General features: G+C 38.3%; 1 protein-coding gene across 2 annotated transcripts in view; it reads left to right on the top strand.

Moving 5' to 3' along the window:
• Positions 1–14,677, top strand: part of LOC132393110 (integrator complex subunit 6-like) — a 129,732-nt gene that overhangs the window by 55,153 nt on the left and 59,902 nt on the right. For both annotated transcript variants that reach the window (XR_009511752.1, XM_059967922.1), the window contains exons 5-7: positions 629–812; positions 6,732–6,860; positions 11,282–11,445. Coding sequence is in view for 1 of the 2 variants with exons in the window: in XM_059967922.1 (XP_059823905.1) it covers positions 629–812; positions 6,732–6,860; positions 11,282–11,445 (477 nt within the window). In the remaining variant the exon portion in view is untranslated. The remainder of the gene's footprint in view (positions 1–628; positions 813–6,731; positions 6,861–11,281; positions 11,446–14,677) is intronic.

Genomic DNA, 14,677 nt, shown 5'->3' with positions numbered 1-14,677 from the left:
TACAGCCTATATAAAATAGAAATATTGTATGTATGGTGTAGTTTCACTTATTAATATTGGGAAGACAGTGAGCCAAAATCGATGTGGAGAAAAAAAATCGGCACGTACACGCATGCGCGCACAACTGCCCGCACAAGGCTTCACAGTCATGGTAGTCTTTCTCGGGGTAAACACACGTATATAGCGGGTGTCTTTCTCTTAAAATCGAAAATCCTCTTTGGTTAGCAAAAACTGGTGCGGATGGTCTTTTGTAACAGAGACCTGTCGTAAAGCGAATGTCTGAAAAACGGGGGCCACCGGTAATACGAATACGGCAGGATGATTGTATGCATCTGCATTGCATATCTTCTACAATCCAAAAGGGCTTCTTTTCAAATCCGAGGTAACATTTCATCAGTGGAAAATTACTGATGCAAATAAATCCACCCTCCCTCCCAGCTCTATCCAGCTTCGTTCCCCCCCCCCAAAAAAAAACTTGGATGCCGAAATATATTTATCTGTCACTCTGTGATTGAGTTAGTGTTGGCTTTTTTGTTTCAACAAATTATTGAAAATGTGGGAATACAATTAAGTTTGTGGTTGTGCATGAATAACACACTAATTAAGCTGTTTCTTTTCACAATTCCAGCTCCACCTACCACTCAATTCTCCCTTGCCAGGCAGTGAATTAACTAAGGAGCCATTTCGTTGGGATCAGCGATTATTTGCTCTCGTCTTGCGACTTCCTGGATTGATGCCCCTTGAAGCAGAGCAATTGGGTAGTGTGCCCTCTGATGAATCTGCCATTACACCTATGTGTGAGGTCACAGGAGGTGAGATCATCATTCAGTTAACTTCAGTGGGCTAACTTGCACTTGAAAATAATCCTTAAATCAGTTTTGTTTAATAAAATTAGTCATGACAGACTTGCTGGATCTTTGTTTTGTTACTCAAATCTTAATGTACTTAAAATTTTTTCAGTGACTTTTATATTGGTTCATATATGGCATGGTGTTAGTCATGAGTTGGAGATTGCAGAAGTTGCAGTACAAAATCTGATCAATTTAAAAGCACATTACATGAATTTATCTATCACTAGTTTTGAGATTCTACAGAAATTTTAAACTAAAATATTGTAGGCACAGCTAATTACAGAAAGTGGAGGACGGTGGGTAAATCTGCAAGTAAGATCAAAGGAAATTCATGTGTTTAAATGTTCATGAAGAACAAGTGGACAAGGAGAGTAGTGTTTACGTGGAGGTGGATGATGTGAGTCAGTTTCTGAATGACTATTTGTCTTCGAAGGAGTGGGGAGTGATGCATTTGGAGTTGTGTGAATTATTGAATGGGATAAATTAAGTAAAGAGAAATACGAAAGGAGATTAGAATTCTTGAAAGTGAGTTAATTACAGTGAGTGAAGAACAGTACATTTTAGGCTATTAAAAGTTACAAGGAAAGAAAAATAGAGGCTTTTGACATCTTTTTCTGTATTTCCTGAAGTAGTTGCAGATGCTGGTTAATGTTTTAATATTGTTTAAAAGAGGAGGAAGGCTTGTAAAGTAATTACAGGCCAATCAACTCGACTATGAGAAAACTATTGAAGTACGTTCTCAGACACACCATAATCTGTGGCTAACAAGTCACAGATTAGTTAGTGACTGTTAGCTTGCATTTAGGAACGGTAGTGTTTGAGAAATCTGAAGGGTTGATTTGAAAAGTTTATGTAGTCTAATTGGATTTTTCTAAAGCAATGGCATTTGAGAAATCCTGTAAAGCAAACTGAACAAAAAAAGTAAAAAGCCTTCTAACACAAGGGAGAGTAGTAAATCAGATCCAAAGTTAGTTCATTGTAAGTTAATGGTTTAGGATGTTTTTGCGATGGGAAGATTATTAATATTTGGCCAGAACAGGATTCACTCCCTGGTTTCTTTATCTTTGGTGTGTTACTGTTCTAGACTGGGGTCACAATTTAAAAAAAAACTTTGGAACATCCCAAGCTGTAATAGTGTCATGCTAACTGCTGCTCTATTGTGGTGCCAGAGTATGCAGTTCAATTCTGACATTGTTTTGTAAGGGGTCTCTGTACACACTCCCATGGAATACGTGTGTTTTCCCTGGGTGCAGTGGTTTCCTCCCACAGTCCAAAGACTTGCTTGGTAAGTTTCATTTCATTTTAAAAATCTTTTTATTAATACATAATCTTCTACAACAATAAATAATACAAAATTTCAACAAATTAATATGTATACAATTAATAAAGCTGAAGAAAAAAATAATCATAATATATAACAATGAAAAAATACATATATAAAAAAACCCCATCTGACTAAGAAAAAAAACCCCATTAACTACAAAAAAAACCCATTAGGAATCAACCCCTGGAAGCAATAAGTTTAACCATCATCTGGATATATAGGGAAAAAAAAATCATCAACCACCAGTTCACTTTTTTTAAAAAAAAAAGATAATAAAATTGGAAGGAAACCATATAGAATAATTCAAATTAGATGGTAATATTTGGCAAAAGAACCCCATCTTCTTTCAAAATCAAATCGAGTTTCAAAAATTCTACTGATTTTTTCCAAGATGAAATATAACATTACTTGAGAAAACCATTCAATTAATGTAGGGGAAGAGATATCTTTCCGTTTTAATAAAATAGCCCTTCTTGCCAACAATGTAACAAATGCAATTACATGTTGATCTGAAGATGAAATACCCTGAATATGATGCGGAACTATTCCAAATAGAACAATTAATCTATTTGTAAATTAATTTTCAAAGCTTTAGAGATTATAAAAAATAAAGATTTCCAAAACAGTTTTAATGAAGAACATGACCAGAACATGTGTGACAAAGTAGCTACTTCAGTTTTACATCTATCACAATAATTATCTATACCAGCAAATATTTTAGATAGTCTCTCCTTTGTTAAATAATAACGATGGACAATTTTAAATTGAATTAGACAGTGATTGGCACATATAGAAGAAGAATTTGCATTCTTCAAAATTTGAAATGTCCTATTAAGTTCTCTCCCAATCTTATTTAATCTTCAGTGATAAGTTCTCTTTTTGTAACAAGAGTAAATTATAAATTCTGCTAATGGAACCTTTCACTAAGGGATTCAATTTCAAAATGGTATCCAACAAATCAGATTCTTGTAAGTATGGAAACTTGGGTAAATATTGTTGTAAAAAATGTCTAACCTGAAAATATTGCAAAAAATGTATGAGTGAGAGAATATTTATTACCTCTTCAAAAGTCATTGGTAAGTTAATTAGTCATTGTATGTTGCCCCATGATTAAGTTGGGGTTAATTGGGGTGGAGGGGTGGCATGGCTCGAAGGGCCAGAAAGGCCTTCTCCATGCTGTATCACTAAATAAATTATCAGCATAAAATATTGGAAACACTGCAAGTCAGATGACATCAGTAGAGAGAAATGGAATTTCTGATTTAGATTTGAACTAGGAAACAAAACGAGCTGTCTTTAATTTGCAGAGGTGGTGGTGGGGAGGAAATGTGATGGAGAAATATATATATAAAAAAGTATATAAAACCAGACCCTTCGACCCATGATGTGCTGACCTTTTAACGTACTCTAAGATCAATCTAACACCTACTTCCTGCATAATTCTCCATTTTTTTTTCTGCTATCCATGTGCCTGTCTAAGTTTCCTAAGTCTTTAAGGTTCAAAGGTCCAATTTAATATCGGAGAAATACATACAATATAAATTCTGAAATGCTTTTCCTTTGCAAACATCCATGAACTCAGAAGTGCCCCCAAAGAATAACAGATAAACGTTAGAACCCCAAAGTCCCCCCAGCTCCCCTCCATCCCGTGTGTAAGCAGCAGCAAGCAACAATTCCCCCGCTCTCTCCCCACCCCCATGGGCAATAAAAAGCAAACATCGGTACCACCACCGAGCAAAGCAATAGCCAAGACACAGATTTACAGTTACCCCAAAGACTTTGCATTTCATCAGGCGTAGGACATACCGCAGATTCTCTCCCTTTCCCTAATAAGGAAGAAAAAGGTGTCTCGGCTTTTCACCAGTGAGCGGGAAGACATAACAAACAGCTCACTGGCTGATGATGTTCGAAGTCTGTACGTTGCCTTTTCTGAGCTCTGTGCCCGAAGATCGATAAGATCTCAGGTTTTTGGGCCCACAGCAGATATCCTGACTCCCCTGACGATGCATGGGTCTCCTGCTGTGACACTGACCCTCGATCTGCCTGTCTTCAGAGCCCCGAGATCTTAGATTTCCGAATTCGAGCCAGACACTCAGGCCGAACCCTTGGCATGCTGAACAAAGGCCAGTTATGGAACCCCGAGAGCAGGTCCCATTCATTCTCGCAAAGAACTCAAGTCAGCATTTAACTCCAGGTCAGGGTCTTCAAAAGAACCCTGAAAGGGGAAAATAAGGATATTAAAGATGGAAATAGAGCTGTTTCTGAAGATGCAAGCAAAGGAGTCACCGTTTAGTATTTCAGCCTCCTGTTTTGATTTTACTAATTTCTTGTTACTTTACTCTTAACTCTGCTTATGTGTATCCTTTCACTCAATTACACATGCCTTTTTGATAAAATTCCTTCAGAAAACGTTTTCTAGTTATATCACCTAGTCTTAGCATGGAACCTATTATGGTGATCAAATCAAGCATTCTAACTGAAGCTCTAAATGACCAGATGAGGATAAGTCTGTTATTGTTTTTGAAGCACTTTAAATTTCCGGTCAGTATGACAGTATGCTTGTAGAAAAGGTTAATTTATATATATATATGGTGTTCATGTTGTTGGCAGGGCCAACACATTGACTACCCTTAAATGAGAAAACAGGCTGGTCTTTCAAAACAGTGAAATCCATGAAGATTTTGTCACAAAGAGAGGTGGATTGTTGGTGAATTTGAGAAACTTGATCCAAGCCATTCAGAAGTGTGAGCTGTGTTTCTGTGGGTATGGTGCCACTTGCATCATACTGTCAGCAGATCTCTTTACCAAAACGACATTCATGAAATTGATGTTTTTTAAACAATAATCTGAGTTTTGTTGTCACTTATTCCAGAGATATTTAATTAAATTTAAATCCCCCTATGTGATACCAGATTCAATCTACGTGAATTTCAATATTGACAAGCCTATTTACCTTCAATGAGCTGGAGAATATATTACAAATTCATGTAATAGTTATTTGAACAGTTCTTATTAAAATTAAGTCTTAGCTGATCTGTTAAGTTTGATTTTTGGCTTGATGTTATACAGAAGGTGACATTGATTATCCTAGCACACTGCGATTATATGACCACTTTAAATTGAACATGAGGTATGCTTTTATTGAAAAAACATAGCATTTGGTCTATTGACACCTGTATGATTGGTCTAAAAATGCTTGTTCAAGGTGTGAATCTATCATGTGAAGGGCAGTTGATTTGCTACTACAGGCCACTCCCCTGCCATTCCCCCTCCCCACAGAGTGTGGTCCAGGTGTTCAGGTTAAAGAAATTTGCCCTAGGGTACCCAAAAATTTGAGATGCAGAATAAAGCTTGCATTTAGAATTTTTGTGGAAAACAAAGTAAATCATCACTTTTTTTTCTAACCTGTTTCTTGGCACGTAGACAGATGATGCAGGGCTTCAGATTAAGGAAAATCAATTTTCTGGTAAAAAGATATATTTCTAGAAACCCACTCTCCTCCCACCCTGTTACGTTTGTTGCCTGTAGTTGTCTGAGATACTATCTCTACCTTGCAGTCATTTAAACTTTCTCAGAACAAGGTATTCCCCTTGCTTGTCTGATCCATCAGACATTAGGTCAGAGGTATTTCCAGTTATTCAAGTCTCTTGCTGCACGTTGGGTTGTTCTGAACATAAGCTAATATAACTTGTTCCTATCCTGTAATGAATATTCTGCTGACTTTGAGACTCTGGAGCAAGCAAACCACTGGAGGGACTCAGTGGATCAGGCAGAATCTGTAGAGGGAAATGAAGAGTTGATATTTTGGGTTGAGACACTTCATTGGGACTAGTTATTTTCTTGTTACACAAGTACCTTGAGTTCCAAAAACCTGGCTTGTATCAGGGTCTAAAATTTGCAATATGCCTTGTGTAGTTGTTGATTTTCAGATTGATTGACCAACCAAAGTGAATATATTGGTTCTCAAGGTGTTGTGTTGTGAAGTGTAAATGAACTTCTGGATATGTTCAGCGGGCCAGCCAGCATGCATAGAGAGATGATTAGCATTTCAGGCTGATGACTCTTGATCAGAGCTTTTCTGTGAAGATGCATGAACACATTTGCCTGTGTGTATAACACAGGTAACGATCATTGTACAGCTGGTTCCTCCAATGTTAGTCAGTGTTTTGTATTCCAATATGGATGTGATCTGCATGTGTACAGTAGGAGGCCATGTTGAATAAAAGGCAGGAATTTTACTGTTAATCTCCTGTTTCCCCATTTACTTCTCTTGTACCCCAGTTACATGCTCTGTTATCCCATGCAGTAACTTGTCAGAGAATTGATCCTTTATTCCACCCCTCTCAGCTGAAAAAAGGAACTTGTAATGTTTTTGACAGGCATCTTAATTTTCAACTTTTTCTGGTGTTTTGACGCATTGGATATGTTAGAATTTTATTTTGGCTAAATTTAATATGAACAATATGTTTGCAAAGGTTTCTGTACTATTTTTATTATCCTATTGAAAATGTTGCCAAATATAGCTAACATTGCACTTCTTTTTGTGAATGATCCAGGTCGTTCATACTGTGTGTGCACACAGCGAATGCTGCTTCAGTGTCTGGAGTCACTTGTGCAGAAAGTGCAAAGTGGAGTGGTGCTGCACTTTGAAAAAACTGGTCCAGATCCACCACCTATCGGCGAAGGTCAGTTGGGATTTTGCAGGCATTGATGACCAAAGCTAAATTATCTAATACCCATGACTTCTACATTAGAGTTTGATCAATATTAGTGACTTTTTTTGTGTGGTGAGAGTGCCAATCAAAGAGGAGTGGTTATAATGAAACGAAGAAATAAATGGCCAGTCAGGTTGTGCATGTTCTTTTTTTCCACTATCGTCTGATTTGTATATGAAACCCTATTTTCTTGCTTTGGTACTACAATCCTTGAAATGCTTCTCAAAGAATCTGTTCTTCTTGATTCTAAAATCATAACCTTGGTGGAGGGAAGCTTGGTAATAGTGTTCCAGATTTCAGTGATCACAGGTGTTAATCTTTTATCTCACTCTAATTTTTTTTATGTCCTTGTTATGTACTTGGACATAAGTTCTATTTATCTATCCTATTAAATTTTATGTCAATAAAAAGAACAAGCCTTGGCAGTGCACAGTAATTTTTTTTAAAGTTTGACTATGTTCTGACTGTTTGGCCAGTGGTATAGTGTGCAGGTGACCCTTACATTACAGAAGAGTTGCATGCCTGGAGGACTATCTGTATTAGAATTCCCTGTAGCGGAAGTCCTCTTTTCCCATTGAATATAGTTTTACAAGCTGAAGTGTTGTCCTCTAGGATGCTTTACTCCCATATTAAAATATTTCTTCATGGGTGACAAGTGTTAATAGTTGCACTTGGTGATTTAACAGCTGAGGTCAACATTAGACTCAGGAGAGGCTGTTTGGGAGATGGGCCAGGCATGTAGATTAGAGTTATGGACAACTAAAGCACAGAAACAGGCCCTTTGACCTTTCTAGTCTTTGCTGAACTGTAATTCTGCCCAGTCCAATTGCCCTACATGTGAAGCATAGGCCTCCATACCCTTCCCATCTATATACTTAACCAAAATTTTCTTAAATGTTGCATGCAAACCTGCATCCACCACTTCCATTGGTAGCTCAGTCTGCATTTGCACCACCCTCTGAATGAAGTTCCCCCTGAGGTTTGCATTTCAATATTTCATGTTTTACCCTTAGCCTTTGACCTCTACTTCTAGTCTCACTCAACTTCAATGGAAAAAGCCTGCTTGCGTTTAGCTGATCTATACCCCTTGTAATTTTGTACACCTCTATTTAAAAATTTCCTCATTTTCATATGCTCCAGAGAATAAAGCCCCATCTTATTCAATCTTCTGTGTACTCTTTCAATCTTATTGACATCTTCCATGTAGGTAGTTGACCAGAACTGCGCCCAGTACTCCCAAATTAGGCCTCTCCAACATATTGTACAATTTCAAAATAACATTTCAACGCTTCTACGTAAAATGTTGATTTATGGAGGCCAATGTGTCAAAAACTCTCTATACAACCCTATGACTCCTCTATCAAGGAATTGTACATCTGTATTCCCAGATCCTGTTGTTCTACCACTTCTTTTCGTGCTTAGTACTTTCCTTAGTACTACTCTGATTTATTCTCCCAAAGTGCAACACCTCAGTTGTCTGCATTAAAAACCATGTGCCATTTTTCCAACTGGTCCAGATCCCACTGCAAGCTTTGATAGCCTTCCTTTCTGTCCACAACGCCTCCAGTCTTGATGTAGTCCTCAATTTTGATGATCCAGATTGGCATGTCATCATTCAGATCACTAATGTAGATAACAAACAACACATACTCTGCATTGATCCCTGCAGCACACCACTAGTCACAGGCCTCCAGTCTAGTACAATACAGGACTTGGTCAAACACTTTGCTAAAGTTCATGTAGATGAAGCCCACTGCCTTTCCTTCATCAATTTTCCTGGTAACTTCCTTGAAAAAAGATTGGTTAGATATACCACACAAAAGGACATGTTGACTATCCCTAATCATGCCTGTCTATTGAAATACTTGTATATCTTGTCCCTAGAACACATTCCAACAATTTGCCCACTACTTACATCAGCTTCATCTGCCTCTGTAATTTCTCAGTTTATTCTTAGAGCCTTTCTTTAACAGTGGAGCAACATTAGCTGTCCTCCAGTGCTTAAGCACCTCACCTGTGGTTAAAGACATTGTAAATATCTCTGCCAGGGCTCCTGCAATTTCTGCACTCACCTCCCACAAGGTGCGAGGAGACACCTTGTCAGGCCCTGGGGACTTATCCAGCCTAATTTGCCTCAAGGCAGCAAACGGGTTTTGAGAACTGGGTTATCAAGAAAAGGGATGAGGTTTGAGAATCAAGGTTCATGGGAGAAAGATGGTATCAATGGAATTTGGGGTGTAAAGGGTGCACAATGACGGTGGAAGTGGGAGGAATTAGAAAATGCCAAGGGCTAGCTATGACGACTGTAACTCTCCATAATACAATGCATTAGAGAAAGTACCTTGTAGATGAAGATCATGGCAGCAGTGCACTTAGATATCTGTTCACATATCCTCAGGCTGGAAAGAGTATGACAAAGGAGGAACTTTGTCATGACTGCCAACTCAATTAATGCTGTAACTTCATATCCAAACTTTATTACTCCGTAACATTGAGAGACTAAAAATAGATGGAAAAATTGTTCCGCAGTTTGTTTCCCACATCAATTTCAGATCTCATATTTGAGTAGTGATTTGTGAAGTTGAGATGCTTGTTAGCTCAACAGTCGCAACACAGGAGTCAATTGTTTTCACACTGGTCTAGTGAATTTGTTATTTATTGTGTGGCATAATAAAGGCTTATTGCAGTATAATAACACCTCTCCCATCCCATCAGAGGATGTATTCTGAGGATGCTAGTTTATCCAAAGCTTAAACAAGTTAGACTAATAAAGGCTACATTGGAAGAATGTGAAGAGGCTTCTTAAGTGACTAACCTCTTAGCAGAGCCAGAATGTGGAGTTGTAAATAACAAATGTGATTTGCTGCTTGGCTTTTGGGTTGAGCATTTGTCCAAGACTTTTTGATATATAAAAACAAAAGGAGTTAAAGGTCTTTGCACAAAGAAAGTGTGAGAAGAATGAGACATAGGAGGTAAGTGACATATTATGGAACATTATAAATGTATCAGATAGGTTCTTGTGAGCGTGTTGAATTAGATTTGTTGAGAAAGAAATCTTTGATTTCATATTTGGTTGCAACATCAGGGAATTGTGGCATGTTCATGGAGCATTGAAGTGCAGTGAGATGAACATGACAGTAAGGTAAATTAACAGTGCTGTTTCATTTGGCCATCTTCAATCTGTTTTTTGTAAGTACAACTGCGAGAAAGCATTGAAGTTCTAAACTGTCCTAATCACAGCTGTTTCATTTTATACTTGCTGAATGAAAGCTGTCTGCTTAGTCTGAACATTTTGAATATTTCTGAAAGTCCAGTATAATCACATTAAACATTTGCAGTTATTAAAATCTTGCTATCTTTGACTATTTGCTGATGTGGTTTTAGTTAATTACTACAAGATTCACCATGACCTGAAATCCAGACTATTTACACGTGTCATCAAAATATTGATCTGTGTAACCTCAATCCTGCTAACATTTGGGTGGAGAGGAGTAACTTAAAAAAAAGTTTTATTTGAACAGCCTTCTACCAACGTTCCAGTAAGAGGTGGATTTTAAAAATATTTTCATTCAGCCATCTTGCATACGCTCTCTCTTTGCTTGCCATGTTTTAATTTTATTCTTATTTATCATTAGAAAGGATTATTTTAATCTTGAAGAATGATGAATATGTTTTAGGCTGTAAGCTAGTTTTGCTTTGTGGAGTTGCTTGTTTCAAATTTAGTGATCAGAATCCTGTCAAATTTTTTTGAAAAAGTTTTGGAAAGGTCTATGAGTAGAAAAGTTGTTCAATGTTAGTCTTCCTTCAATAGGAATATTAATATTCTCTGAATGTTTATCTGTGCTGTTCTAAATCTTTTTGATAATGCACAAAAAAACAGCCAACCAAAGACTCCCAAGATGCCTTTATTTTAGTTGTTTCTTGGTTGAGTATGGGTGGATAAATATGAATTTATTATTAAGGATGTGCCCAGTACTGTCGCTACAACTTGTAATAATTTTGTGCTCATTTAGCCTGTTATGGATAATAGGTCTTTGCATTTTAAAGCACATTTTATCCATTTCAGACATCCTTGGGACTAGGATGTGAAAACGTAGCTATTTCTCACTATATGAAAGTAAGACAGCACTGTACTACAAGACCATGCCCATAAATTCAAATAACCAGTGGGAAACTTTGTTTCACTAAATCAAGAGTAACATTTGAAACAAAGATCCTACAATTGAAAGGCTACCCAAAAGAATTTGAGCCTGTTGTTCGGCTGACCTCCCTTGTGATTGCAATCATTAGGTATAGTGAACGGAAGATGTGCAGTTCTTTGTGCAAGGTATTGTAGTGTTTTGAAACAACTAATGGTAAATATTCACATGAATGCTGTTTATCTGTTCTAGATGGTGCTCCCGATGCCCTTAAATCTACCCCTCTGCTTGGACCACAACTCTGGCACAGTTGTCACAAACTCATTTATGTACGTCCCAACCACAAAACTGGTGTTCCAGTTGGACATTGGCCAATTCCTGAATCCTTTTGGCCAGACCAAAACTCTCCAACCCTAGTAAGTTGCGGTTGTGTGCATTTAATACATTTTGTATCTCTTAAGGCGTATGATATAGCAAAAATGGTGGGAAGGTGGAGGATTAGAAAGATTTTAAAAACCAACAGAAGATAAGCTAGCCAATAATAAAGAGCACCAAAAGATTTCTTTTTCAGATATAAAGAGGAAAGAGCGGACATTGGACTGTTGGGAAATGATGTTGGAGAGGTAGTAATGGGGGACAAAGAAATGGCAGATGAACTGTTAAGTATTTTGCATTAGTGTTCACTGTGGAAGACATCAGCAGCGTGCCAGATGATTGAGTTCAACTTAAAATTTGATAGGGAGAAAGTCTGACATAGCAGTATTTCAGTAGAGTAAAGGAAATTACAGTGGTATGAGAGGGGAGTTGGCCAAAGTGGAAGGAGATGCTGGCAGTGATGACTGCAGAGCAGCAGTGGCTTGAGTTTCTGGGGGAAAAAATGAGGAAGGTGCGGGATAGATGTATTCCAAAAACAAAGAAATAATAGTACAACTATGGCTGACAAAGGATGTCAAAGCTAACCTAAAAGCAAAAGTGGGCATACAACAAAGTAGAAATTAGTGGGGAAAATAGAGGATTGGGAAGCTTTTGAAAACTTACAAAGAGCAACTAAATGAATAATTAGGAGGGAGAAGATGAAATATGAAGGCTAACTAGCAAACAATATCAAGGTGGATAGAAAGCTTTTTCAAGTAGATGAAAAATCAAAGATAGATGAGAACAGATATAAGACTGCTAGAAAATAAGACTGAAGAAATAATATCAGGGGACAAGGAGAGGGCAGATGAACTTAAATGAGTATTTTGCATCAGTCTTCACTGTGGAAGACACTAGTAGCGTGTTAGGTGTTGAAGTTTGTGAGGGAAGAGAAGTGTGTGTTGAAAGATCTAAAGCTGCATATGTCAACCGGACCAGATGAACTGCACCCTTGGGTTCTGAAAAAGGTAGTGGTAGAGATTGTAGAGGCATTATTAATGATCTTTCAAGAATCATTGGACTCTGGTTAAGGTTCTGGAGGCCTGGAATATTGCAAATGTCACTCTGTTCTTGAAGAAAGGCAGCAAAAAGGAAATTATAGGCCAGTTAGTCTGACCTCAGTGTTTGGGAAGATGTTGGAGTCACTTGTTAAGTATGAGGTTATGGAGAACTTGGTGACACAGGACAGGGTAGGTCAAAGTCAGTATGGTTTCCTCAAGGGAAAATCTTACTGACGAACTGTTGAAATTCTTTGAGGAGACTATAAGTACAATAGATAAAGAGGATGCAGTGGATAAGGCTTTTCAGTGGGCTTTTGATAAGGTGCTACATATGAGGCTGCTTACCAAGTTAAGTGCCCATGGTATTACAGGAAAGTTACTTGCATGGTTTGAGCATTGGCTGATTGGCAGGAGGCAGCAACTGGAAGTGTAAGAATCCTTTTCTGGTTGGCTGACTAGTGGTGTTCCACAGTGGTCAGCATTGGGACTGCTTTTTATGCTGTTTATCAATGGTTTAGATGATGGAATAGATGCCTTTGTTGCCAAGTTTGCAGATGATACGGAGATTTAGTGGAAGGGCAGGTAGTGTTGAGGAAACGGGTAGTATGCAGAAGGGCTTAGCCAGATTAGGAGGATAGGCAAGAAAGTGACAAGTGAAATGGTGTTGGAAAATGCATGGTCATGCACTTTGGTGGAGGAAATAAATGTGAAGACTATTTTCTAAATAGAGAGAAAATCCAAAAATCTGTGATGGAAAGGGACCATTGAGTCCTTGTGTAGAGCACCCAAAAGGTTAACTTGTAAGTTGAGTCAGTGGTGAGGAAGGCAGTGTTACTATTCATTTCAAGAGGTCTAGAATACAGGAGCAGGGATATGAAGCTGAGGCTTGAAAGGCACTGGAAAGGCCTCGCCTTGAATACTGTCAACAGTTTTGGGTTCCTTATCCAAGAAAAGATGTGTTGGCATTGGAGAGGATTAGACAAGGTTCACAAGGATGATTGTGGGAATGTTTATTAGTTCTGGGCCTGTACTAAGTTGTGGAATTTGTTTCCACAAGCAGTTGTGGATGCCAAGTCATTGGGTGTATTTAAGATAGAAATTGAAAGGTTCTTGATTGGCCACAGTATTGAAGGTTATGGGGAGAAGGCCAGGGAGTGGGGCTGAGGAGGGGAAAAGGGATCAGCCATGATTAATTGGTGAGCAGACCAGTTGGGCCAAATGGCCCAATTCTTCTCGTGTCTTATGCCAGAAATTCAGAGTGTTGGGGGTAGAAGTGAGAGTAAATGCTATGACTAAGGAGAAGATGCTTGTTAAGCTGAAAGGTCTAAAGGTAGGTAGGTCACCTGGACCAGATGGACTACACATCAGTGTTCTGAGAGAGGGAGCTGTTGAGATTATGGAGGCATTTTTTTCAGAGATCTTTCAAGAGTCACTGGATTCTGAAGTGGTTTTGGAGGACTGGAAGATTGGAAATATCATTTTACTCTCAGGAGGGAGGCAAAATACAGAAAGTTATAGACTAGTTAGCCTGACGTGAGAAGATGTTGGAGTTTATTAAGGAAAAGGTTTCAGGATATTTGGAGGCATATGATATGATAGATGGAAGTCAAGATGGTTTTCAGGATAAATCGTGCTTGACATAAAAAATGGAATTCATTGAAGATTAACAGGCACTGCAGACAAAGAGTCAGTAAATGTTGTTTACTTGGAATTTCAGAAGGTCTTTGACAATTTGCCACATATGAGGCTGCTAAACAAGGTAAGAGCCCAAAGTTTAGGGAAGGTGCTAGCTTGGATAGAAGCTTGGCTGATTGGCAGAAGGCAGAGTGGGAATAAAAGGGGCCTTTTCTGGTTGGCTGTCAGTGACTAGTGTTCTGCAGGGATTGGTGTTGTGTCCACTACTCAGTTTGTATGTTAATGATCTAAATGACAGAATTCATGGCTCTGTGACCAAGTTTGTGGATAATGCAAAGGTAGATGGAGGGGCAGGGAGTCTGCAGAATGACTTGGATTGATTGGGAGAATGGGCAAAGAAGTGGCAATTGGAATGCAATTTAGGAAAGTGAATGGTCAGATACTTTAGTAGAAGGAATAAAAACTATTTTCTAAATGAGGAGCAAATTCAGAAATGAGGTGCAAATGGACTTGGGAGTCCTCATGCAGGATTCCCTAAAGTTAACCTGCAGGATGAGTCAGTAGTATGGATGCCAAATATATTTCTAGTGGTCATTTC

Source organism: Hypanus sabinus, chromosome 4 (genome assembly GCF_030144855.1).
Source record: "Hypanus sabinus isolate sHypSab1 chromosome 4, sHypSab1.hap1, whole genome shotgun sequence".
Classification (NCBI taxonomy): Eukaryota; Metazoa; Chordata; class Chondrichthyes; order Myliobatiformes; family Dasyatidae; genus Hypanus; species Hypanus sabinus.
The sequence above is the reverse complement of the archived record's forward strand: the minus strand, read 5'-3'. Positions and strand labels throughout refer to the sequence as shown.